General features: G+C 35.6%; 2 protein-coding genes across 6 annotated transcripts in view; one reads left to right on the forward strand and one right to left on the reverse strand.

Moving 5' to 3' along the window:
* The window catches only part of LOC121868582 (E3 ubiquitin-protein ligase RNF181-like), a 9,536-nt gene extending 7,552 nt beyond the window's left edge, over positions 1 to 1,984 (forward strand). For all 5 annotated transcript variants that reach the window (XM_042369347.1, XM_042369350.1, XM_042369349.1 and 2 more), the window contains exon 6: positions 272 to 1,984. In XM_042369347.1, the coding sequence (XP_042225281.1) occupies positions 272 to 331 (60 nt within the window). In that variant the 3' untranslated portion in view covers positions 332 to 1,984. The remainder of the gene's footprint in view (positions 1 to 271) is intronic.
* A 1,938-nt stretch (positions 1,985 to 3,922) lies between these two features.
* LOC121868579 (DNA-directed RNA polymerase, mitochondrial-like) lies at positions 3,923 to 26,211 on the reverse strand. The gene is made up of 22 exons (XM_042369338.1): positions 25,972 to 26,211; positions 23,672 to 23,785; positions 22,555 to 23,525; positions 22,080 to 22,223; positions 20,901 to 21,065; positions 19,889 to 20,065; positions 18,846 to 18,986; positions 18,103 to 18,279; positions 17,468 to 17,654; positions 15,900 to 16,080; positions 15,361 to 15,576; positions 13,683 to 13,824; positions 12,970 to 13,170; positions 12,662 to 12,823; positions 11,978 to 12,151; positions 11,683 to 11,841; positions 10,517 to 10,703; positions 9,921 to 10,063; positions 9,144 to 9,271; positions 8,641 to 8,812; positions 7,172 to 7,263; positions 3,923 to 5,639 (listed from the first exon to the last, which is right to left on the reverse strand). Exons 1-22 carry the CDS (start codon positions 26,153 to 26,155, stop codon positions 5,510 to 5,512), a joined length of 4,347 nt encoding a protein of 1,448 aa, XP_042225272.1. The 5' UTR covers positions 26,156 to 26,211; the 3' UTR covers positions 3,923 to 5,509.
* Between the last annotated feature and the right edge of the window lie 569 nt (positions 26,212 to 26,780).

Below are 26,780 nucleotides of genomic sequence, written 5' to 3' on the forward strand. Positions count from 1 at the left end.
CCCATTAAATCAATTGTTACTCTAATGTGTTCTTCAGAAACGCAACTACTGCATTATAGAAGAATTGACTATTAGAATACTGTAGTGTGGCATTGGAGAATAGCATGATAAAACACTGACTTTAGTTGGAATATTTTGGTTCAATATAAATACAGTAGGAAAAGTAATCCACAAGGAAATACACCTTTCTGATCAATAATTTTTCTCCTCTATTAGTAATTGTGAATTATTTTTATGTATCAAGCTAATGACATCGTTTCCTTTTCTTCAGAAACGGGCAAAGGATCGTGAAGCAGAAATAGAGATGCTTCATCACTCAATGTTTTCCTAGCAAGATACCGGTATTGCATTTATTGATTTTTTTTTTATTTTATAATGAGGATTCAATTTCATAGCAATGTTTAAGTGACAAAAACATCTGAATAAATCATCAAAAGTATTAAAGACTATTAAGCACCCAACCTGAGCTGTGGAGAGAGAATAGAGAGCATGGCCTTTTAAATAACTTGATTCCATTGTTATTGTATAAAGAGATGCTCTATACATTTTTATCTCAAGATAAATATGTAGTAATTTGAACTAAAGTATATTATATAATTGATATTGATTTATATGTTTTTCTTCACCATTGCTCATCATGACAAGATACTGTACAATATATCTTTCACATACACCAAATCACTCCTTCACCCATCACTTGGATATGAAGCTTAAACACTTTGAACACATATAACATCAATTGTGTAAACACTTCCAACAATGTTCATTGACTGAATGATAACTAATGGTTATTCATTCAATTTCTATAGGGTAGTTTATATTTTTAATCATCTCATATGACTTTATCCAACCACCCCATAACTATTAAGATGATATAAGCCTAAACTTGGGATATCATTCACTTTGAACAGTCATCTTTGTTTGGGTAACCAGCTGTAAGTCAAAAACCTAAATGATTTGTTGGTAGACCACCTTACTTACTTTAATGTCAGGAGGCAGTAGGTTGAGGTTGATCAGTGCAAAGTCGCCCATTAGGTCTCTTAACACCAACAGTGATGACCAATAAACTCTTCATAGTGGTCAGGTTGCATTCCATGGAAACAGAGTGCTGTGTGAGACAGTGCTGTAAGAGTTCATTATAAGCAGTGGCATAGATTTGTTGTGATTGAAGGGGGAGGTGACTTCCGAGACCTGGAGATACCGTATATTGCGGCTTATAAGTCGACTTTTGAAGATCCAATTTTTTTTATCAAAACTAGGGGTCATCTCGTATGACAGGTATAAAATGTCAACCTTTAAGTACGCTCCACCACTAGCATCAGATTATCACTTTACCTTACTGGTAGGTCTCAGTTACTTAATTTCCCGCACTCAAAAAAACAAGTTTTACCTAATTGTAGCATTTTTCCAGAAGGGTAACTGTTACTCAACTCGGCCAAAGGTCAGTCTTTACACTAGTCATACCGACACCTTTCAAAACATTAAAATATCTTTAGGTGTTAACTACGGTTTCTTACAAACAAACGTTACTAGGGCAGTTACTTGTAATATTTGTTGTTAAATTGTTAAAAAATGCCGTTACAGTATGTTCATGTAATGCACCTGGATTTTGTAAACATTTACACGAATGTTTTGTAAAGTTGTAAACAGCTGGCTGGCCTGCAGCAAGTGTTGCCAACACTTATACCACTAACAGAGACTGTAGACTTTGTTTGCTTGATGCCAACGCAGTGTGCTACCATTAATAATATAACGTACTGCTAATTGAATGTTTTAAATTAGGAATCCAATATTTACTTTATGTTTAATCAACTTTTATATTTTATTGTTTTAAGTGAAATCATGTAACCTTTCTTAATCATGTAATCCTGTACCAAGAGTTTGTGTGCTTGTTGCCATATACTGCTAGTACTACCATATACAGTACTGTCAATATAATGTACAACATGCTTTGCTCATATTTAATAATAAACTATCATTATGAGTAAATTGTCATTACTCACCTTTTGTACAGTACTGTATCTTAAATATTTTTCCAGTTGTGGGAACTTTGTTGTTGTGATTTGTTCACACCACATTTGTGTGCTCCAGTAATGTTTATTTGTAAGAAAACTGTAGTTAATACCAAAGGTATTTTAACATTTTGAAAATTCTACAATTAGGTAAAACTTGTTTGCGAGTGCTATTAAAACGTAAATGTTGGTAAGTTTAGCTGACACCGAGGATGTAGCTTTCAAATTGCAGTTTCGGGCATCGACTTATTTACCAGGTAAGGCCTAGATCAACCATTTCAGTTGAAATAATTCAGGTCATCTTATACACCAGGTCAACTTATATGCCGTAATATACGGTATACAAATACTGTATGTCTGTAAACATAATCATAAAATTCATCTTTTTAGAAAGAATAATACTTCTTACAGAAATAGTTTGGTTGTTTCTTACTTTACAATCTGAAATTTTTGTGAACTGCCCTATTATATATGACCCAACAGGTTGACCCATGGTGCCAACTTTAAAATTTTTGTCAACTCTTGTGACTGGAAGCGGGTTGACCCCGATGTCACTAGCTGTCACATTTCAGAGGATGTGACTTATGATGACATTCAAGAAGTTATTCTAACTGACCTCACTGTCAGGATTAAATTTAAAATTAAAACTGAACATTAACCTCATACTACCCTCTCTCAGAATGATTTAAACATCAACACAGAAAAATGATAACGAATATATATATATATATATATATATATATAATTGTAGGGAGGCTGATAATACAGGAAATCCCCCAATTCAACTGTAGTGGGAGATGCATCCCCCTCCCATGATATATGCCCCTGATTATAACATTGTTCAAATTGAGATGTGTTCCAAGCAGTGCTATTTCTTACATGCAAGTGATTTATTGAGGTATCAGAAGTAGCACTAATAATGATATTGCAAACATGATAAATGTATAGAAATAATTTATAAAAAAAAAAAAATATTTTTTAATAAAAATTAAAGGAACAAAATAAATAAAATGCACACTGTACTCACTAGTTCATTCAGTTGGTGCTTGCACATATTTACCATCATCTGCCATCACTCCTTCATGGCAATAGTGAGAACAAGATGGATGGAGCTACTGCTGGGAGGATGGGCCAAGTTGTCGCTCATACTCAAACTATTGGCCATTTGAAGTGGGCAGCTAAGGTAGACTGCCTTGCTTGCCATTTTTTCTCATGCAGCATTTCCTGGTAGCAAAAGATGCCTACCAGAACACATCCCCTGACAATGCAGTTGTGTTCCCAGTAAGGGTCATTGTTTGACAACATATTAAGGTCCTCATTAATCTTGGCAATGGCTTTGGACAGCAGGGATGGCTTCAAGTTCTTTGGTGGTGCTTTTTTTTTTCCTCCATTATCTTCCTTCTTTTCCACAGCATTCAGTTTTTCTAGCTCCTCTGGCCATACCTTGCACTGTTCATATGCAGCTGCTGGTGACTTCCTTCCATGAAGCACTGATGTTTTTAATTGCCTTCAGTATGTTGTAGGACTTCCAAAAATCCTTGAGTGACAGGACCTTGGCCTAACATAAAAGTCCAACAGCTGCTTGAATTAATACTTCAGGATAAAAACTTGACACAAACCACTGTTGAAAGATGTAATCTATAACCCATGCATTTGTCAGTGTACAGCTCTGACAAAACAGGAGAGTGCTGCATGTATAGTGTTCCTACACACATGATTTTTTATTTTAATATAAATATAAACCATGAACAGTATATAAAAATATGTCCCGGATGAAGGGCGCTATAAGGGGGTATGTGTATTCTTTGAAGGAATCTCTCAGTAGTCTCCCCATTTGCAAACTATACCTCCCACACCACCAGCACTATCTAATACACAAACAACAGAGAGAGGTTGAGCAAACAAAATAAGGTAGTTTTCAGTTTATGTTGGTAGAACAAATATAACCCATTCTGTAAACAAATATCAAAATATTTACATATTGTAATACCAAACACCTGCTTTGACTAGAGTTACTTTACTTCATAACACAAAGGAAGCTTTTAGCACCACTTACTAAAGGCTGAGGCAACCATCAGTGTATTACTGTACTTAATGCAACTTTTCTACAAAATTATAAACTAACCTCTACTAGTCTTCCTTCACAAATTTATTATTCTAACATGGAAAAAAAAAATATATATTGTACATACATACATTTTGAGAACCTAACCCCCACAAATTTTGGGGGGCCGCTATATACTGCACACACACTGTATAAAAAGGGGAATATAAATTGTTTTCCAAATTAAAAAGTAATTTCACTACCACTAACAATGGACATAATACAATTCAGGGTTTTTTATTTTTATATAAGTGTATTATTGAAAATAATTTAACTTTGAATTTTTTTTCTATTTGCTATTGCAAACAATAGCTTAACTTTTAACAACTATTTACATACAATATATACATTTTATACATTTATATAAACAAAATTATCTCTGCATTAAATTTTAAACAAGCAGAATTTTCTTATGTACCTCAGTGACAGCATATGGCTCATACCGTACTGTACTGCCAGAAACCCATCCCAAGAGCAACACTTGGAAGTTTTACACAAAAGAATTCTGCATGGTGCTATAGCTATCAAAAGAGCAAAGTGGCTAAATATAACCACAATGTGAAATGTATTAAAATGTAAAAATGATGATGATGATGACCTTAACAACTGCCAGGAACACTGTTGAAAAGGAGACCTAGGTGAGTAGGAAATGAAGTTAAAAACAGAGGATATCAGGGAACACTACTGAACTACAGACACTGTTGCACAGGGGGGGGGGGGTTGAATGCATAAAGAACAGAGGACACACCCTACGAGATTACCCCTGAAAAGATTTACAAACGACTGAACTCATCCTTTACAGTCTTTTATGTAAGAAAAACAACAAAAATGGAGCGATGAGACAAACAAGTAGGTTTTATAGGCTTAAATCTTAAATAGCTGATCCTTGACCTTTAACTTTCAGAAATGGAATCATCAAAACTTTCTATAACTTAGTTTGGAAATGTTTGTAATACCCTAGATTTTTACCCTGAGAACATACTATATTATATGTTTGCCAGTTACTAATGCTATTTTCTGACTGGCTGTTCAAAATTCACACAGGAACTATGCAGTAAGTCCAACAATCACCGGCATATACCATCTAGGATAGACTTCTAAAAAATTAAGAATAATTTTTTTGCTACTATTTATATAGCAAATTACTCCAGCAACCTATTAGCAATAAATATAAATTTAGTTTTATTTGCTAAGATTTTTTATAGTTTCTTTGTTAATTTTAATATCATAAAATGAAGCATTACAGAACTAAAAATTCAAGCCATTATGTGCCTTTATGTTTACTTGAATTTAAAGAAATCATACGGCCTTCAGGAGTTATGATATCCCTGACAACACACAAGAAAACATGAAAATGATGTTGGATGATAACTTTTAGTTAAAAGATATAACACTAAGAGAAGAAATACATGCTATCATGGACACTTGTTATATCAAACTCTCCTTTTGTGGGAACCTGACACACTACGTTGTTGAGCTTCATCTTGGATGAGTCCAGGGCTGAGCCATCATGGGCAAAGTCACTGTAAAAATATTAACACTGGAGATAAGATGATAGGACAGAAAACAGTATTGTAACACAAGCCTATGAGATTGTAGTAGAAGTTTAAATATTGTAGAACACACCACCTAACTCATAGTAAACAAATAAGAGTACAGGCAGTCCACATTGTTCATCAGGGATGTGATCCTGATGACCACGACCAACTTATTATTTTTATATCTTACAAAAGGCATTCGTGTACAGTACTGGTATTTCTGTATAGTAAACCCTCAGTATAACGGACACCGTTCCCCACTTGGGAGCTATATGTTGTGGTCATTTTTCAACTCGTAATTTTGGGGAGATGTAAGTACTGTACAGTTTTTGTTTTGTTTTTTACATGCACACAAAATCCTACATATAGTACTGGTATGTGCAAAAAATAAAAATAATAAAGGAAATAATTATCATGAGGTATAAAGTTTAAAGTATCAACAGGTTTCTGCTGTAAAGCTGTGTGGCAAGTGAGTGGAGAGGTTGGAGGGTCCACAGCACATAGCAAAATTGCCAGGGACGGAGTCGAAGGAGCTTCCCAGCCAAGCTATGTTGCTAAGGCCAGTGTCCCTTAGACTGAAATGCAGTGTGTCTACTAACTTTTACTAATAGATTTAATTAATAAATATAACCATTAGAAATAATTCATAGGCCTATGTAACACCTACCAGTGATGGTCTCAGAGCTGATACATATGTGTTGTTGGCACCGTCTGACTGCTCTGACATTATCAGCAGTGGAAGGAAAAGAGGGAGCAAGATAATCCATTCACATTACTTTTGAACACTTCTGCCTATTTCACTACAGATCTTACTGTAGTAGATGGGATAGAGATTATAATGTGCAATATCGGCTGCATGTTCACCAGCCCCAAACTGCTATGATTTTCATCTTTTGCTCCAGTGTCATGTTGCAATTCTTAGTAACTTTGCTTCATGGTGTAGCACTATCACTTACTGAGTGTTTAGAGGCCATACTTACAATATAGGTGGCATTAACACAAATAAAATAGCTACTACCAACACAACACAAGCTGAGCGGGAAAAAAATAAATAAATAAATTGTAAATAAGAAAATGCTCAATTCAGCAAAGTTGTGTGAAACAATTTAAATCTTTTGTGATATTTTTCTTTGCCTTTTTTAATGAAGATATTTGTAAATATTGTATAAATAATTGCAATATAAAATACACTAATTGGATGTAGTAGAATTTTATTTGTCCGTAATATTTAATGACCAGGCAACAAATTGGATATAGCCACAAAGAACTATTGTACACTGGACAGAATTACTGAATCATGCAATTATCTTGTCTTTGGACAAACTGTACATATATTTTAAAGATTACTTCTTAATTTAATTACCTGTATTATTTTAAATGACAAACATAGGCACACTGAACAATGAGGACTCCCTGTACTTAATACCACCCATATACCCAAGATATCAAATATAGGGTACATATGTTCTAACACTCATCCAGTACAGTAAATAAAAGGCCTGTCTTAGTGTACTCACCTGTGTGATAAACCAAATGTCTTTTGCAAGAATTTGGAGAGATCCTCAAGGATGGGCTCCTTATGCAAGGCAACAAATTGCTGCCGACAAATCTGGTATAAAAATAAAATATATTAATAAATAAAAATAAGTACCCATCTATGACTAAGTTTTCATCTTGGCAACTAATAAGTGTACCAAGCCTTTGGGTTAAGAGACCCAGGGAGCCCTTGATATTGATGGTTGGAAACTAAATCATGAATTTTGCTTCTGGGTTAGTTTCCAGCCACCAATTTCTTGGGTACACAGTTGTGGATGATCAAAGGAAAGTTAGGTGTTGAGGATAACCACTGTGAGAGTAAAGGGTAAGGACAATATAAGGAGAAAGTAGGAGTTCATCAAGAGTGTGTCTTGAGCTCCCATCAGTTTTATTATGAAACTAAAAACACTATTATCAAGGAGTTTTAGGTCTGACCAGGGAGTTGTTGTACAGTATGTTGACAATTTAGCACTGACAGCAGATAGTAATGAGGAGACAGATGAGAAATTTAAGAGATGGAAGGATGGAATACAGTCAAAGGGTTTAAGAGTAAATAAGGCAAAAACAAAAGTGGTGTGGATGAGGGACTGGTGGTAGAAAGTGGAAAGTGGTCATGTGCTGTCTATATGGAAGGTGTTGGCAGCAACTCAATAATGTGTAGCAAGTATGCACGGTGGATACACCAAGGTGCAATAGTGTAGATGGCAGGCTGCAGGATGTTGCTGACTTTAAGTGTGCTGTATGTACAGGTATTCATGTGGCTTTAAGCAAGACTGGGGAAATTCAACACTGAGGATATATCTCTGGATTGTATATATGAGTTTTGCTTCCTAGGTGATATGATCAATGCTAGTTGTGGTGCCAAAATTAGCTCAGTGGCAAGGATCAGAAGTGATTGGAAAAATTATAGGAAAGATGGATGCAACTGGCATGATAAATATTATATTGTATGTCAGTGAAACATGGGCAGTTAAAGAGGATAACACACACAGACTTGAACAAGCTGAAATAAGAATGGTGAGGTGGATGTGCAATGTGACGCTGAAAGATCAGAAACCCTGTTCAGAGATAATATGGTTGTAATTGTTTGGGCATGTGGAGAGAATAGAGGACACCAATTAGGGCAACTGTGTATAGATTTCAATGTGGAGGTGAGGAGAGTCAAAGTTAGGCCAAGAATAACATGGGAAGAGATTGTAAGAAATGACATCAAAGTTAAAAAAACCCAATGAGAGAGGCTACAGGTGACCACACAACAGAGCGCTACTCTAAGGTAATTCAAACTAACCCAAGCAAATATGGAAAATGGCCATCAATTGTTGATTATTATGATGATGGCTAGTTATTGAATGGAAAAATGAGTTTCACACCTTTGTATTTTGTTTTCACACATTGTATTGATTACACAATTAGTTAAAAATCAATAAACATATTAAAATAAGACTCATACCTTGCTCATGGTGTCAACAGAGGATGCGTGGGTCCAGAAGCAATCATGCACCGATACAAAAGTGATGCCAGCTTTCTGGCAGTTGAGAGAAGTTAGCATCATGTGTGTGGAATCCAGGGAATGGATGAAATTAGGAGGGAATGCATTCTTCTGTTTCATTACATTTGGTTTCCTGTTTGAAGAGAAAATACGATTTATTTCAATCCAGTGACTTCCTACTTCACATTATGATCCAGATAAAAATAATTTTGAAATTACATCCTTCACAATACTGTAGTATACTAAATTATTTATCAACTCAGCCAATCACCCGAGGTGTCATCCTCTTGCCTCTGGGTTGGAGACCATGACTCTATTCCTAATTTTTTTGACCATCTATACTAATTTTCCCAGATTTTGCATCTTTCTAGGGACCAAGCTTTTAATTGCAGTGATTTATCCTGGTCTCTGTCTTCTCCTTGCTGATTTACAGTATGCAGATATACCCCTTATCATTTACTTACATAAAGGAATCCATACAAAAAGATGCTGGCAGTTTGGTTATAGACACTTGGTCTCCCTTGAATTTACTGTATGGCTGGACCACCGGTAAACCCAAGGGTGTCACATATTCAAGGTTTTCACCGCGAGTCTGAAATTTTGACAAAAGGATATTCAGTTAGAAGAATAAGCAGCTTGGTGTGGTCAAGTACTCAAACATATGTAAATTTATAAATAAATACAGGTAAATACACTATGTATTATATTCCAGTACAGTATCCTTACTATTGGTTTCATTAGCACACCCACTCCAAAAGTGTACTTATTCATTGCTGTATGCACAAGGATCCCAATCCTCCACTCTGGATTGGGAATAAATTCTTCACATCACCTAAGATTTAACTTCACTGTCCATTCCAGTGTAAGGCCACAGTAATCAAATTAAGTATTCGTCTACCATTACCAATAATTCTTACTTATTATATTAAATTAATATCACGTACACGAACACACACAAAGTACAATGGAAATTAAACATGTTGCCCAAAACATTTTAACTTGAAAAAGTACAACAGAAGCAAATCTTATTGTCAGAAATTACATTCATTGGGCAAATGTATCTTCATCATATTTATGAAATTCTCATTTACTGGGGATGGGTAGATAATTTTCATGAAGCTTCACAAAGAGAAAACAAAACAAAGTGCACAGTGCAATATATACTCTACATAAATTACAAAAAAATTCCATAAAAAAGGCAACACACAAACATAGCAGCATCTCTAGTGACAGTACAGTACCTCTGATACTATCTTAGCACAGTCAGTAAACCAATTCTGAATTTCCTTAGTTGCTGTAAACATCTTCTCCAGGCACAGGAAGGTCTTGTGGACCAGGTAATGAGAGGCAGCCCACCGGTGCTCTTGAGGGAAGTCATCCAAGGCTGAAAGTAATATACCCCGTACTATACCACAACATTGTGGAAATATGACCTACAGTTCAGTAAGGATAAATTTTTAAATTTGCACAGACTTACAGGGTATATGCCATTTTTTTAAACATTCGGTGTAGCAATCCAAAGAAGAGTCCTGAACTTTGGGTTACTTTTAAGTAACCCGACAAATGAATTTTTGTCAAACTCAAATAACAACTTTGATGAATCCATTTCTTGGGTCACTTTAAACTAACCTGATGTTCGGGATTCCTCTTTGGAATTACTTCCTCGGATGTTTAAAAAAATGGGCGATAGTCAACTTTGTGTTCCAAGTGAATTTTGAATGACTCTCCATGCCATAAATACCTGTACCCTACTTACTACTCTACTTAGAGGTAAGGTATATACTAGTCAGGAAAATATTACCACAGCAAATACTATACAGTACTGTACATTACATACCTTTTAGCTGCTTCTCTATCTGAAGACGAGCACCATATCTTGTTACACCATACACTGTGGTCATCACCGTCTGCTTTATAACCTTACGCTTCACGTGCCCCTCTAGCACTTGGGCAATCTCCTGCCCAGCATTGGCATCTTTAATTCTTTCATCTTCTACTAATGCTGCCACAGCTGAGTAGACATCCTGTGGAAGTTCATAAAGTGAGTGACCCCCAAACATCCAATATATTCATTATATAATTATATTAAAAAAAGCACAGTACAGGGAGTACTGGTAATGTATTGATTATCCACATCTCCACATTTTTTAATATCTCCAAACTGGCCATTTTAATCTCAGCAGCTCAAAAGTGATACCAAATTGTTTGGGTGGAGCCTGGCTGATTAGTTCCTGGAATAGCTGAACAAAACCCACAGGAAGCTAATTTCCATATGGCTGCCATTCTCCTCTAGCCTTATCATGAAAACTTTAATTTTTCTTCTTCAGAAACCAATGGATGTCTAACAAAATATAGTACGAAATGTTACTGGTGGATACCACAGTAGAAAACAGTGTTAGTAATTGATGAAAGTGGTAGCAAAGGGCTTTTTATAAATGAGATATCTCCGTTAGCCAGAACAATTGGCGCAGAGCACTTCTGGGAATGAGAGATTTCCAGGTAATGAGGTGAAACAAGTCTTTTCAAAAAGAAAATGCCAGAAAAGACCTTGAATGCCAGGGATGAAAAGTCAATGTCTGGATTCAAAGCAGCAAAAAAGCAACTAATACTCCAGCTGAGAAGAAATGCCCCAACAAACACCAGATCCAGTGAGCACAGCAACAACAGGATCCAAGGTAAAGTAATTATGAAGGCCCAGGTGTAGTATGCCTATCTTTATTGTAGGTAAAATTTTACCAATTTTGTGAGGTGGTTCAGAACCTAACCCCACATAATTACGAATAGGAACATGACCCCCTTTTTTCAAATAATTTTTACGGGATAAAGTTTCATAATAGGTGATTCACTATTTGTCTTAATACTTTAGGCTGTAACCCTGACTAACAATGGACACCCCTTGTAGAAGCATATCAATTTACAATTTTGATTATGCATGAATTTTTTTTTACAGTATATTAGACAAAAACGACAATATTTAAAATAACCATTCACAAATCAACTAACTTGAGGTACTTTGCTAGGTGCCAAGTTAACAGATATAGCTCCAATCTTATCACGTCCTAGAGCAGCATAATGCTGTAGACCATTACATGAACCATCCTGATGAATTGGAAGATGAGACACATACTCTTCTGGGTTACCACTTCGGATGGCTGCTGCCAACTGAGAAAAAGAACAGTACAGTACAGTATATATAAACAAAAAATATTTTACTATATTCGTGATTTGTTGGTATGATCTCAATTACAAATTGTACTGTCCATAAAACAAATGTCACTACCAAGGTTAACCAACTAACCTCCTTGCATGCTGCTAATGTCTGCCAGGGTTCATCACTCTTGGTCCACCATCGCTTGCCAGTAATAGGCTCATCAGCTGAGTCAAAGATATCGTCCATGACCTCTTCACAATATTTTAGTCGGTCTACCACAGACTCTCTCTTCACAAAACCAGTTAGGTTAATCAGGTGTAACTGAAAAAAGTTCCACAGTGTATTAACTATATGTTACTTATCCTGCCAAGACACTAATATTCTTTATCTACCGGGTATATCCTGTCACCCAGGATGCTGCATACTTCAACGGGTCATCTCATAGCATAAAGTTTGGATAAATAAACATTTATTCTCATTACGTTTGTTTTATTTTACCATTTTCTTGTTGTACTATACTATTATGAATTCATGTGACCCTTTAATAATATATGAAGAAATGTGACCCCAAAATGGAGTGAAATTTGCAATGTGTACACTCTGCTTAGACATGTGTTAAGTTACATAATAAGGAATTGACCAGTAATTAAGCCTTAATAACACATTTCAATCTATTTGTTATCTACTTATATGCAGTATACAGTATATTCTTAACACACTGTTGTCATAAAGACAAATAGGGTAGCCACTTTAGTCACTGACCATCTCCAAAAATTATTGATATTTACAGAATTTAACTGTAATCAATACAAAATGTAGAGCAGTCCTTACCTTTAGCCACCGTAGACCTTCTGGGCCCAGCTTCTCTCCTCGGGCAAACTGTAAGACTGAACGGAAAACATCCGAACTCAGATGGTTGAGGTGAGGTGGACACGGATACACACGACCTCGGAAGTCCATGTTGTGAGGAAACCAAAACACTCGGTCACGAAACTGTCAAGACGCATTTATGCCAGAGTTAATGACTTCTTTTAATGTAGCATTCAAAATAAACATGACATACAGGATATATACAGTATACATAATGTATAGTATAAACCCCCAAAAATCAGAATGGCCCAGAAACTGAATATACATACATGATTCGCAAGAGAAAGTTTGTAGAGTGCGTCACACCACAGTGAGTGCATCTCATTCTTCTTTTGCTCGTATTCAAGGCGTTGACGGCGGATTTTGTAAATTTCAGATTTGCTCATACCAGGATGGACTTTCTTGGGCTGTGGGCATTCAGAAGGCGGCTGTGGAATGTCCAGCTCCTCACACCCTTTGTTATTGAACAGCTGACAAAGACAATAATTTCCTTTTATATAATATGAATATAAACAACCTTAAATAAAAAGAACTGTACCTCTACTCCAAATAATACAAAGAAGTTCCATTTTTGAGTAATAACCCCAAGCCAGACTCAATACACTGAGCTACTGTATTGAAAAATTGATATCTGGCAAAGGTGACACACAGTGGGACTGTAGCCCCACATGCCAGTTCCACCCAACTTCCATTGTCAGCTAACAAAATCTCTTACAACATAATTACAACAAAGGTAAATTTGCCTTCCTTGTTGTACCAACCCCATGGAGAGTTTGGATTCTGCCTATAAAATTTGATGCCCTCAGATGTGTTTGCCTGAACAGTATTTCAGAGCAGATACTGTACTATGGGAAAACCAATTTTAATCTTTTTTGTATCATTTAATAAATTTGCACTAATTTGTTTCCATAGTTTGGCAATGATCTGCCGATAGTGACTATAAAACTTACCCACTTCTCACTCTCAAATATAAACTAGTTACCTCAATAATAATATCCAGGATGGGCTGGTTGACTGTCCATGGGATGGTGCTCAGCTGGTTAAGAGAATCCATGACAGGGTAAAGCTGTTGTTTGCCACATTCCTCCATCCGATGCTTCTGCTGGTGGGCACTATATGGTAACCTGCAGTAATGGGAGATCTTACAGTAACTGGAAGTCACAAAAATTTTAAACTGTTATGTTCAGACTGAAAATATGTTTGGTTGAACATCATTACTTCTAATGCAAAACTTTAAGATTAAAAACCTTATCATAAATAATCATCAAACCAAAAAGCATAGTACCTTTACTTTTATGTTATATAACTACAGTAGTAGCAATATAAGAGTCAACAGTAATGAGGGAATAATCCTGAAATTCCATTTAAATGGGAGCTGGGATCAGATGATAATACAATACTGTACAATAATTTTTATATGACATTAAAACCAAAAATCTGTTCATATTGTCCAATATCAACTAATTATCTAAACTTCCTGTTATCTGTTTACCTTATATAAGACTGAATTGTCTTTACCAAACATAATAAATTATTAAGACAAATCTCTGACTTCCAAGCCTTGAAACAAAGTACCTCAGCTAAAATACCTGGGATAAGATTATTTTAAAGAAACTTCAAACTTTGTCAGAATTTAATCCAGCATCTCGCCACAAGTGTTTGAGTAGGCAACAACCACCATGAATGGGACACTTATCATTGACATCGAGTGTGTAAAGCACCAACTCACAAAAGGGGACCATAACACTGTACTGTACTGTACTTTGTTAACTCTTCTGAAATAATCAGAACTTGTAGTTCCTGAAGTAAAGCTTAACTATATTTATAATCATATCCCAAGGCAGAGACATATAAACACACTAATATAGGCCAAGTTGCAAGTGAATACAAACAAACAAAATGTTATGATATAAATTGTATAATTACAATACAGTACTACAGTAAATGGGAAATTCCTGCAATCTCCTCCTGGATGCATTATGTGTATCGTCATTTTGTTTTTTTAAGCTGGCTCTACTAGTCTAAGAAGCTCCAGCACCCCTTACAACTCATAATGTTTGATTACTATTAATATCTTCCAACTAAATCCATATATAACTGTTAAGGATCCCCTGTATGTACTCCGTTCTGGATCACTTTAATACCAAATTGAATGTACAGTATGTAACGATAATATTGTTTGAAAACATTAAAGATATGAGTGGAAAAAAGTTGAAATAAAGGATACTTGTCGTCGAAGTCACAAACAAATTCACGTTTTCAGAGAACACGTTCACCACTACTTCTTCTCTTTTCACTAATTATTATGTATATCAAGACAAATGACACCAAACTTATGAAGCAACAGATAATAATGACCATTCTATAGAGTAGAATCAAGTGTAAACACCACATACAGTATATTATTCTAACATTATGTATGAGCCATTAAGCTGCAAGGGGAGTGGGGATTGTACCATTAGCTAAAAATATAATAAATATTTAAATAAATAAATAAATAAATTAATTAATAAACAAATAAATATTTCTAAAAACTAATTAAAAAAAGAAAGAATATAGGCTAGACCCTAAGAATACTGAGGGTTTAACCTGTATAATTATCGACTATGCAAATTGGCCATACCAATACAATACATTTACTCAGCAATTAAAAATCTTACCTAACAATTTTGGCATTATTGAGCAGATAACCTCCCAATTTGGTGGAGACCCAGGGAATCGGTGGACACACCATAGGTGATACTACAGATTCAAAGGTGAGTGTTGGCTTAGCAGCTTTTTGATACAACTCCACCAGGGACGGTGATGGTTTTATCTCATCCACCACACGATAGCCTTTTGCTCTCTCAACCTCATACAGGGCTGGATAAGCATGTCTGGAAAGTCATTGAATACACATAAGAACATTAATTTCATGGAGAATTTAGAAGTTAAGAATGTCCATCATATAAAATCTCTAATACAAACCCCAACTATAAGCCAGAGGAAATGATCCTCGACTTATTCAATAACAAACAGTATGAAGTATTCAGGGCAAGTATAGCGAACAACAAAAATAAAATGACAGAAAAAATGGGTAAGTTTAGCAATTAATAAATAAGTACTGTACAGTTATAATGATATAATAAAGTCATGCTCAGACACTTTGTTGCTTGTGTTGTTCTTGCCCAGAGTGCTTCCTATGTGAAAATAATCATACTTCTCAGAATGAAGAGGGTTCCACACCAAGACTTTGAGGAAGATCATTGAATACATGAATTTGCCAAGAGACACCAATACTGTGTTGGGCCAATCAACTGGGCCATGTTCTACATTTGGACCACCTCCCCGAGAATCTGCTAATTCTTGCCATCGTACACGAGGAACATACGTCACACCATCTGTTGAAGAGTAAAACAAACATGTTTATAAACCTTCACTCTGGAGCTAATTTAAAATTTAGCCTGTGTGCTAAATAAAATACAGCATATATACAGTCAAAGCTCGTTAAATCAGACTAATTGGGGCAGACCCGTCCGAAAAAAGCGAAAATATGGGGGGGGGGGGATTAACACTGCTTATCCAAACCATTTAAAAAAAATCAGTTGTTGTTATGTTATTACTGCACTTCTACAACTTCTATAACACTGTAAAGTGTTATATGTAAGCAACCGCAGAATTTGTCTTATGAATAAAGAGAAAACTGAATACTGTACAGTCCTATAAAGATAAAAATAAGAACAAATAAATGTAGGAATATATTGTATGTGGAAGACGAGTGTTTATCTGGGAGCAGCTGGCAGAGGGGAGGGGAGGTAGCACAGGTGGGTGGCTCCCAACCCCAAAGATTCCTGTAACACTTCTTTATGCATTTTCATTATAATTCTCATATAATTTGGTGCCAGGCTGATGAAATACTATCCTAAAAGAATCAGCTTTCCTCAGAAAATAATCCCACACTGAACTGAGCCATTTGTTTACAAAGGACAAACAGCTTATTGGCTTAGCACAACGTCTCTGTTCAACCCTTAGTAAATTTAATACAGAACAGTAGTGTATTTATCACCACTTAATAAATACTATTGTAGTGTATTTAGCACCACTTAAGTAATATTGTAGTGCATTTATCACCACGTAATAATAACTATTGTAGTGTATTTAGCACCACTTAATAAATACTATTGTATTGTATTTATCACCATTTAAGTAATATTGTACACATGTGAAATATAACATAGTCTAGGATTGCTTTTAGTGTCCTTGTGGGATGGTCGGTAGCGTTCCCTGGTCACACGCAGTAGGTCGAGGGTTCGAGTCCTGGCTGGTGAGGTCGTTGATTATATGTTCAAGTCCACGTGTTATATGGACTAAAAATGAAGTACAGTATATATATATATATATATATATATATATATATATATATATATATATATATATATATATATATATATATATATATATATATATATATATAATATATATATTATGGGGAACCCTTCTTATCTTATATATATATATATATATATATATATATATATATATATATATATATATATATATATATATATATATATATATATATATATATATATATATATATATATATATATATATATATATATAGAATTTTTTTTGAGGAAATTGGGTATATATATTGAGTAAGAATGAAAAAGAAAGAGGCGCCATACAGTTATTTTATCAGTGACAGACGAAAATGCTGTGTGTTAGATTTTTCTTTATGTACTGCACAGTATAGTAATGGGTACAGGTAGCTAAATCAAAACTAACCTTTCCTGTCATTGTCAAGATACCAAGAAAGGTATTCTTGGTAAACATTCTTGAGCTTGTCCAGCACCCCAGCATCTTTCTTGTACTGCACTAAGTAGCGGTTATATACCAATTCCCCAAGACGGCGGTACAGTGTATATCTTGTGAGAGAGAAGGTGTCGGACCCACGGGCTAATCTGTATATTTCCTGAAACAAAAATCCTTCATTATTAATCAGAATTATGTAGTAGTATTGCTATATGCATGTCCTTCATTATAAAACAAATGTAGTGCGATACTGCAACGAGCACGTCCACTTGTAAACCACAATACTGTATGTATAGCTGTAATATTTACACAATATGACCAAACAGGTTGAAAATCAAAAGTAATTACAAAAATAAAGAGAGAAAACCTTAAGTGTAAGCCAAAGTCATAAGAAAACAGTAATAAATAATTCACAAGGGAGGCAGCAGAGTATCCAGTTAAATGTAAGATGAAATACTTAGGTATGAATCTTAAAGGTGCAAAGAGTACATACTGTACACTACCATGAATGGAAGGAAGATACTGGTCTCAGACAATATAATAAACTGATGGGATGGGTATCTTGAAAGCCTAGTAAGTACTGTACAAGAGAGGATACTGTACTGTACCTGCATCATAATGTTGACAAACTCCTCGGGTGGCAGGGTTACCAAGTATGGGTACAGCGTCATCCGCTTATCTAGTCGATTTGAGAAGAATGATTTTTTCAATACATTCAGCTGAGTTACAAAAGAATTGTGCAGTACTTTTCGCCATCTTCCTTCCCATAACTCGAGCATCTTCCTCTATAAAACAAAAATATAATACTTCAATAACCACCAACTGTCATGTGCCTTATATCTACCTGGCTCTTTCTAACCAATAAAATATATAAATACAGCCAATGGCTCATTAAGTCTTAAGGACCATCCCAATAATGAAAAACAAAACAATAAAAATGATTCTCATCAATAACACATATCTTTTCACAAGCACAGTGACTTTCATCTCCCAATGTGTATGTTGGCCTACCATGATTCTCCTCCCCTCCATATTCAAACCCCTGCACCTGGAGACCTTATTAGTCACCAATGCCTCCACAACCACAAACCATCTCGGTTAACCTCTGTGTTAAATCTCGCCAAAACTCTTTCTCAAATACGTCAGCCACTAGTATCTCTCCAGAGTCAAACACGTAACTTACTTTTGTTCAAAATTCAATTCCCATGTCCATGGGGTGGATGAGGTCATTAATCCTAACACTGTACAACACTCATAAATATTTTTTACATACCATTTACAAATTGTTTGAACACTACAACAACATTTCACACTAGGCATCACAGAAGACTATAGTTACTTTAATACTTACATAGTGGTGAGCATTCTCAGACTCTTCTTTCTTTTCAATACTATTGATGACCAATTCACTCTTCACTTCCATGTTAAACTGTTCCTCTGCCCACTCAGCAAGCTCCTCCAGGGTAACCACACCATGGGCTGGTGATGATACCTGCATATTATAGATTATGCTGTAAATACTTGGTATAACGTTCAGTTACAATGCTCAAATTGGCTCCTGACATGTATATACTTGGTTTTGACTTTGAAAGATTTTCCATCTCCACGCAGCTCAGTCTCACACTAATTGCCAAAGTCTTAAACACCTTCTTCCATTGATGAGGGTCGTCGTGCTTCAATCCAAGTTTAAAAAAAAAAAGGAGTCGTGAAGGACACCACACTACAGTACTTGACGGGGTGGTGTGGCAGAAAAAATTAACTCCTCTCCGTCAAGCACTGTAGTGAGGTGTCATTCAGGACTCTTTTTTTTTTAAGCTTGGGTTGAAACACAACGCCCCTCTTCAATGGAAGAGGGTGTTTAAAACTCCAGATGTAAGCCTCTCACTTTACAATTTATTTTACCAAGCTGTTGTTCTGAATAAAAATGTCTTTACAAAATTTGGGCTAATCAGTGACTGTAAAAAGAGATCAAGTCACAAGTCACTTTAAGTACTTCTCTCATGACAATGCTTCCATGGAGAACTAAGTCATATTGGTTAATAATCTGATTCCTTTACATAAGACAGTTGTCTCAACTTAATTACAGTTTTCAAAAGCTAAGCATAAGCTCTGATTGTTTGTAGACTCAAAGGGGTGGTGGTGAGGTGTTCAATACTAATTTTCTTTGATGGCACCAAGTTATCATACCACAATCCTTTAAGCAACTCAATAGTGGAGGACAGTTCATTATTTGACTCAAGATATACATGTCATCTGCCTATTTCCCATTCAGGGGAAGGATATACTTTCCTAAGATTCTTAAATGGTTAAAAACCATGCCTCAGTCAGTAATGAGTGAACTTTTATTTTTCAAATAAAACCAAAGAAAAAAATACTGTAATTATTATTCTGTACCTTGGTTGAATGCAGACTTTTATTCAATTTGTTGACAAGATTACAACTGAAGACAGTAGGAGGCATCTCTTGGTGTAGCTCAAATGATGGTAATACGCGACGAACTGCCTTTAAGGCACATTCAAATCCATTGCTTACAAAATCAACATTTGTAAATAGAGTCTGAACATCAATGCCCTGCAAATGAAGGAAAAAAATGAAATCTTCAAACAAACCAGCCATAAAGTTGTCAGCTTATAACTTCCAAGTAACAACTTACATACTAAAAATTAAAATTCACATAAATGACTCCTGAAGTACTTTATGTGTAAAGGTAAAATCCATATCAAACTGAATTTAATTTATTACTGCCACAATACAGTAACTGCTTGGGCAGTGAACTGTATTCATGGCCATGGAATTTACATCATCTCTCATCAAGCAACCCAGCTGTGACTATCTGCTGAAGTAAGTCAACAGCCACAGGACTTAAGATACATCACATGGGTTTAACCAATTCAGTATCTAAGTCAAAAGGTGATCCCCATTATGACAACGATCTCTACCAAATCTCCACCTTACACATACCATCAGTAACTATATATTATGTACTACAGTACAGTACTTCAAGAATAACAATTATAAGACAGGGAAGACAAGAAGAAGAGGATGATACAGACTTTTCTGACTTAACCTTTGATCAAGATTGGTTGAAAGGCAAAGATAATTATGTTCACTTACTCCTACTGCCTTCCAACATTAAGTATGATTCCAGCAATAAGCAGAAAACTTTTGGATAAATTGAGATGATTTTCTCTCTGTAACATCTTAAGCATGGACTTTTGTCAGAATAAATATTACAATACAGTAATACTAATATCAAAATCAAACACCAATAATATTCAGTATTTTTAAGTTATGTAATTGGCACATATTGGCAAATGCTTTCTTTTTACCCTTCTTGCTAATGCTCTCCAGCTGTGGAATCAAATGGTATATATACTGTGCACAATATTTTGAAATAATTACTCACTGCTTTTTTCATGGTATTCAAGCATCCTTCTATACTCTTGGTGTTGTCTGGAGACTCTGGTTGTCGCCCAAGACAGTTGAGTAACATTGCATACGTAGTTTCATCAGGTGTGATGTGATCCTCAAAAAGGCACTTTAAAAGCTCTTCCATTTTTCTGAAGTTACCCTGTAAGTAGCAAACATTATGAACAATTATCAGCAGAAAAACAAGTTACTTAGCCAACAACATACAGTAAAGTATGTCTAGACATTGTAAATATAAACTCTGTTTGACTAGTGGCCTCTCATGAGATGATTCCCATGCATAATCAGTACTGTATACCAAGGCATGAACAGTAGTCATAAATATGAGAAGACAATGCTGTATACCAGTACCCTAAGAAAGTTAACTGAAAAGAAATTAAGGTACAGTACTGGTACCACTTCTTCAGTCAGCAATGGAACCACAGTACAGTAACTACTGTATATACAGTACTATAGTATACACCGGATGAAAAGTACAAGTTCAGTACAGTATGCTTGGACAAAAACCTTATAAAACTCATGTAAATTACAATACAGCTCTTCACTTGTCAAACTTTACTGAAACCTCTGGTAACTGCTTTATAAAAACACAGTACTGTATTGTACATATTATCCGAATGCACTGCATCTGGGAGGATAAAATTTTAATGTTAGTGGAGGGAAGTGTTGTAGATATGAATAAATTATATGATTAGGATAGGGACATGTAAAGTAAAAATCACATCCAGACATCTTTACCTCAAACAGAAAACATTCAAAATGCTGTACTATTTCATTATAAAGCAATCTAGAACTTAAAAAGAATATAAAAAAAAATCAAACCTTGCAAAGCACAGATCACATAAAATATTTGCCCTCCCCCAGCTTATTTCATCTGAAGATTAACAAGTCACTATAATCATAACCTAACCCCCCACAGATTGCATCATGGTACTTAATCTTCAGGTGACCCCAAAACACTTACAAGTCAATAACATTTAGTATTTTTAAAAAATAATCACAGAAATATTTTTGACAGACTACAATAAAGATTTTTAAATTTAAGTAATATATCTTCATGACAATTACTAGAGGACATCACAAAATATTGGAGCCTCATCAGGGTGAAATCTGGGCTCTGATAACTTCTAGAATAAGCAGTCACTGAGCACTGTACCTTTTCTGCATGGCCCTGAAGCACAAAATTGTAAGGTTGCACAGTGGAGATCCTCTGGCTAGCGTGGCTATTGGTAGTGTGTTTGGCACACTGGCGATAGTACAGAAGTGTGTGAGTGGCTCTATTCAGCATACCCATGTTCACCTGCAGAAAAATCATATGCAAATATCAACAGCAAAAACTTGAACTGGAGACAAAATCTCTTGGAATATTTATAAATATGCAAATATCATCCCCTTCTTACCCACACACAGGTACAGTATGTGTTATATGCACATCCTCTTCTTTTACAGATGTCTTACTCTGGAAGACTACAGGTTCATACCCGGCAGTACAGTACAGTAATGTAAGTTGGGTATGACTAAGCACTCAACAATTGCATGAGAAGATTTACATCTCACTGTAAATATATAAACACATACAATACATAATGTAATACTGCACCTACATATTTAGATAATGTTAACATACTTACACACACACTAATGTAAGCAGCAAGTGACTGATTAAAACTTGCTTCCCGCCCTCTTCTTCTGACTTCTTTAAGATGTTTCTTGTTTTCATCCTCCCGCTGCAATTTCTTTTGTTTCTTTGTTAACTTTGGTGACTTTTTGGAGGCAGCTGCATGGGTTTTTATACTCTCCTCCTCTAAGACCTGGGTAGAAATCTCACCAATAGTTGTTTCCCAACTCAAGCTATCCTCCACCAATGGCTGCTCAACACTAAGCTGCTTCACTGTTGGGTGCTTTTGTTTTGATTTTAAGGTGGAGGTAGCACCCTTAACTACTTTTAACTTATTAGAAGCACTTTTGGTTTTCTGTGGTGTGGGTGCAGCTTTGGTTTTCTTTTTGGAGGATACAACTTTCTTTTTCGATTTTGCATTGGTACTATTGTCATCTTTTTGTTGTGAACTCTGACTCACACCAACAGATGCATCACTAGTAGTCTCTGGAAGGGGAACGCTTTCTACATGAGCAAAGCCAGAGAGCGGTGAAGACAAAAGCGACAAATCACTATCACTCTTATCCAATGATTCTCTTTTCTCTGCTGGAGCAACATTCCTAAAAAGTTCCTCAGCAAAATTAATGTTACTGGGATTTCCTTCAAATATTTCTGCACTGTCACTAACATCATTTACAATGAAACTAGCATCATAGGTGTGAGTCATGCCTCTGCCCCATCTCACTTCTTCATTTATATTTGGGTAACTAGTCCAGCTGTTTTCTACATGTGAATTTATTAAATTCCTAATTTTTTCATTTGAAATTTGTTCATTAAATTCAAGTAAGCTTTCAGAGAGAGCACTTTCTTCCACAGAGTGAGAGACTTTGGCAGTTCCTGTTGTTTCTACTGGAGCTTTTGGGAGGTTACCTAGAGTCTGGTTGAAAGAGTGCTGATTGATACGGGTGATACGAGCTCTTCCCTCCCTGATACTCTCATCTGCAACTGTTGATAAAAATTGTTAGCATAAATAAATCTTAATAACTATAACCCACACACCAGCAGTCACAATAATCAGCTCACTACAAAACTTCTCAAATTTTATAATTCATCTTTATTCTATCTCAAAAGTTTCTCTAAAATACACTCACCTCGAATGATGTCCACCGTAGGCTTTTTGTTTATACGAGTTTTAAGTTGTGATTTGGGATACTGAGCGTTTGTTAAAGTAGAATAGTTGCGCACTGTCCAGTCTCTTGTTCCATCTATAAAAGAAACAATTAATATTAATATAGGTGAAGTGAAGGAAACATTAACACTGTCAATGATCAGTATTTGGGTTAAAAATAAAAGACATTCATGTTACACTGTAACTAATAATGCTCATCAGAATAATACAACACAACCCAAAACTAGTGCATTCAAGATTTGTTTGAGTAATACTTTAAATGTTAGACTCGTGGGAATGAGACACCTTAGGTAAACTTTTTATAAAAGAAAACTTTTTCTTATCTCACAAAAAGAAAGAAATGGACAGAGGAACTGCAAACTGCCTACTTTGGGTTTTCTGGCAGCAGCTTATATTATTCACATACAATAATGGTTGCCCCTCGTGTAATGAGGATGGCCGGCCCAAGGGCCACCCTTGATATATATCTGTTGTGTAAACTGTCACACAAGAAAATAAAGCAGACATATAAACCAAGCAGTGTAAGCATAAATGGAGACTGTTATTTACCTGTAAGTATTGAGGATGGTAAAGATGGTCAAGGAAGGTAAGTTCAAGTCTCTACCAATCTCTGCTGGTCCATCATCACTCTTATTATGCCTTATCACATCACATCACATCACATCACATCACATCAATCTGCCCCTCTTAGGGGCAGCACAAGGGCAACTATCACTGGGGTGTTTAGGTATGATTGTGTAACACACAAAGTCAGAAATAACAAAAAAACTTGAATTCAGAGACAACATGGAAAGTGTAAAGGTAAATTTATAGTACTGTAGTTCACATAACTCTGTTAGAAAGTCAAAACTGTTTTTTCTAGTGTATTTTTTTGTGATTTGATTGGTTCTGACCTTGATTTCCATTGGAAATTGCCTGTTTTTTTGTTATCGTCCCCAACCTAACCAGAACAAGTTACTACAATGCCAACTGTGTTGGTCTTGACAATATTTACACTCCTTATTACACTAAGGACACTTTACTGACGTCGGGAGAACACCATGAGATCTAAAAAATGCTATATCTTGTTAGTTTTCCCAAAATGCGTAATTAACTCCATATAATTGAAGTGACACCCATCGCAGAATTCCATGGTCGGAAATGAATTTCAATTTCGAAGTATGAGAGACCCAAAATCACAATCGAATCTGATTGGGCAAAAAATATCACAAATTCTAAAAGCAGAAACCACATCTCATTTTAATTGATGGAAGAAAAAAAAAACAACGCTTTTGATTGGCTGCGTGACGTGTACGGGAAAGCATGCACATGACGATTTATGAAGGGAAGATTAATGGAATTAAATAGAAAAAGATTTGGTATGCACTATACCTGTTATTATACGTTTCCGACGGTAATGTAATAGAAGAAAATTATCTTAAAATTAGACGTCTTTTTCTGAATGATAATGGATTTGGGGTAGGAATGTTGTGTGAACTACTATAAGAAAAACAAGTGGCAGAAGCACTGTTAGAAGACCACCAACCTAACCAAAGAAAATAAATCTATCTAACCTTACCTTACTTCCTAGCCGTGGGGCTCTGCCCCCCTGGCATATTAAACAGAAAGAACTTACTATGATATGGTTTAATTTTACGTTTTTTTTTTGTGGACGTGAAAACAGCCGCCCGGACCAAACGGCTCATAAGCATACATTGCACACAGGCAGCGGTTGAGTTTTGAAATACCTGTATGTCGGCGTGATTGGCTGTTTAAATCCGGGATACAGCATTACCGCCAAGTAAGACACAGTAGTGCACACCTAGGTGCCTCATTATCTCCCAAATGGAGCATTTGCATAAGAAATAATTATCATATCGGAACTCACTGATAAAAGCATCGCAAGAAAATAAACATCAAAACAAATAACACATCGACCGGTTAGTCGTCAACATTAACTGAAGTTTTTTTTAAGTTAAAAAATACCAAGGTTGCTCCTTCCCCTGAGTCTGACGTCCAAGCTATTACCCATGTATTTTGTAAAATGGCCTTACATACTTTTTTCTAAGAAATATGAGCCCCGCCGGGTCTTTAACAATCAATTACTGTACTGTACTATATACCAACGTTAAATTTAGCAAAGTAACATGACCAATCGGTAAAGTAAATTTCCTGAATTCTCATATACAAATTTCCCCCGGTAGGGCAGAGATAATGTTGGATGCTGCCAATAAAATGTGCCTGCTTGCTTGCACGGTTGTGATGCTTCCCACAGTTACTCACCATACCTCCTGCAGGCTCCACAGCGTCTTGGCAGTAACTTCAAGTCCTCCTTCACTATTCTCGGCCCCAGTTTCGGGATGTTACATGTAGTGGGCAGTAATAATTTCAAGAAAAACACGGCAGGAGCCATGCTTCTCGCCGTTTCAAAATCATGGATATAATACCAATGTTTTTTAAGGACCATATGATCAAATAACAGTATTGGATCGTCTTTCTCTCCACAGTATAGTTCCTGATCTCCCGTCAAGTTCACCCACAGATCGTCTTTTGCTTTAAAACCTTTACACTGCAGACGACACATCTATCCAAACTTCTGAAATATTGTTATTATATTTCCTTAATATATGGAAGTCTTTTTTCGCTTTTCTGACCTAATTGTCACTTAAAATCGTATTAAGAAATAATTAAACTAACTAATATAGTAAACTGTCAACTTTCACAAATAATTTTAATGAGATATATATCAGTAAAAGAAATAATTAAACTAACTCATATAGTAAACTGTCAACTTTCACAAATAATTTTAATGAGATATATATCAGTAATTAGGTAATAATTTGTACCCCGCCACCAGGGTAAAGAAGTAAATATGGATGAAGTATTTTGTTTTCAATATCATCCTTACCAACACTCGTTCTCACACACCTGTCTGACACAACCAGTTACCCTGAGTCGTCCTCACCCCAGCCCAGATGACTATATTAACTCATCATTTAGAGATAATATTACATAAAAAAGATAAAAGTTAAAATATTAGAGGTAATACTGTACAAATTCACAATAAATAAGAACTGTACTAACTACTGTAT

Source organism: Homarus americanus, unplaced genomic scaffold, assembly GCF_018991925.1.
Source record: "Homarus americanus isolate GMGI-L3 unplaced genomic scaffold, GMGI_Hamer_2.0 scaffold59495, whole genome shotgun sequence".
Taxonomy (NCBI): domain Eukaryota; kingdom Metazoa; phylum Arthropoda; class Malacostraca; order Decapoda; family Nephropidae; genus Homarus; species Homarus americanus.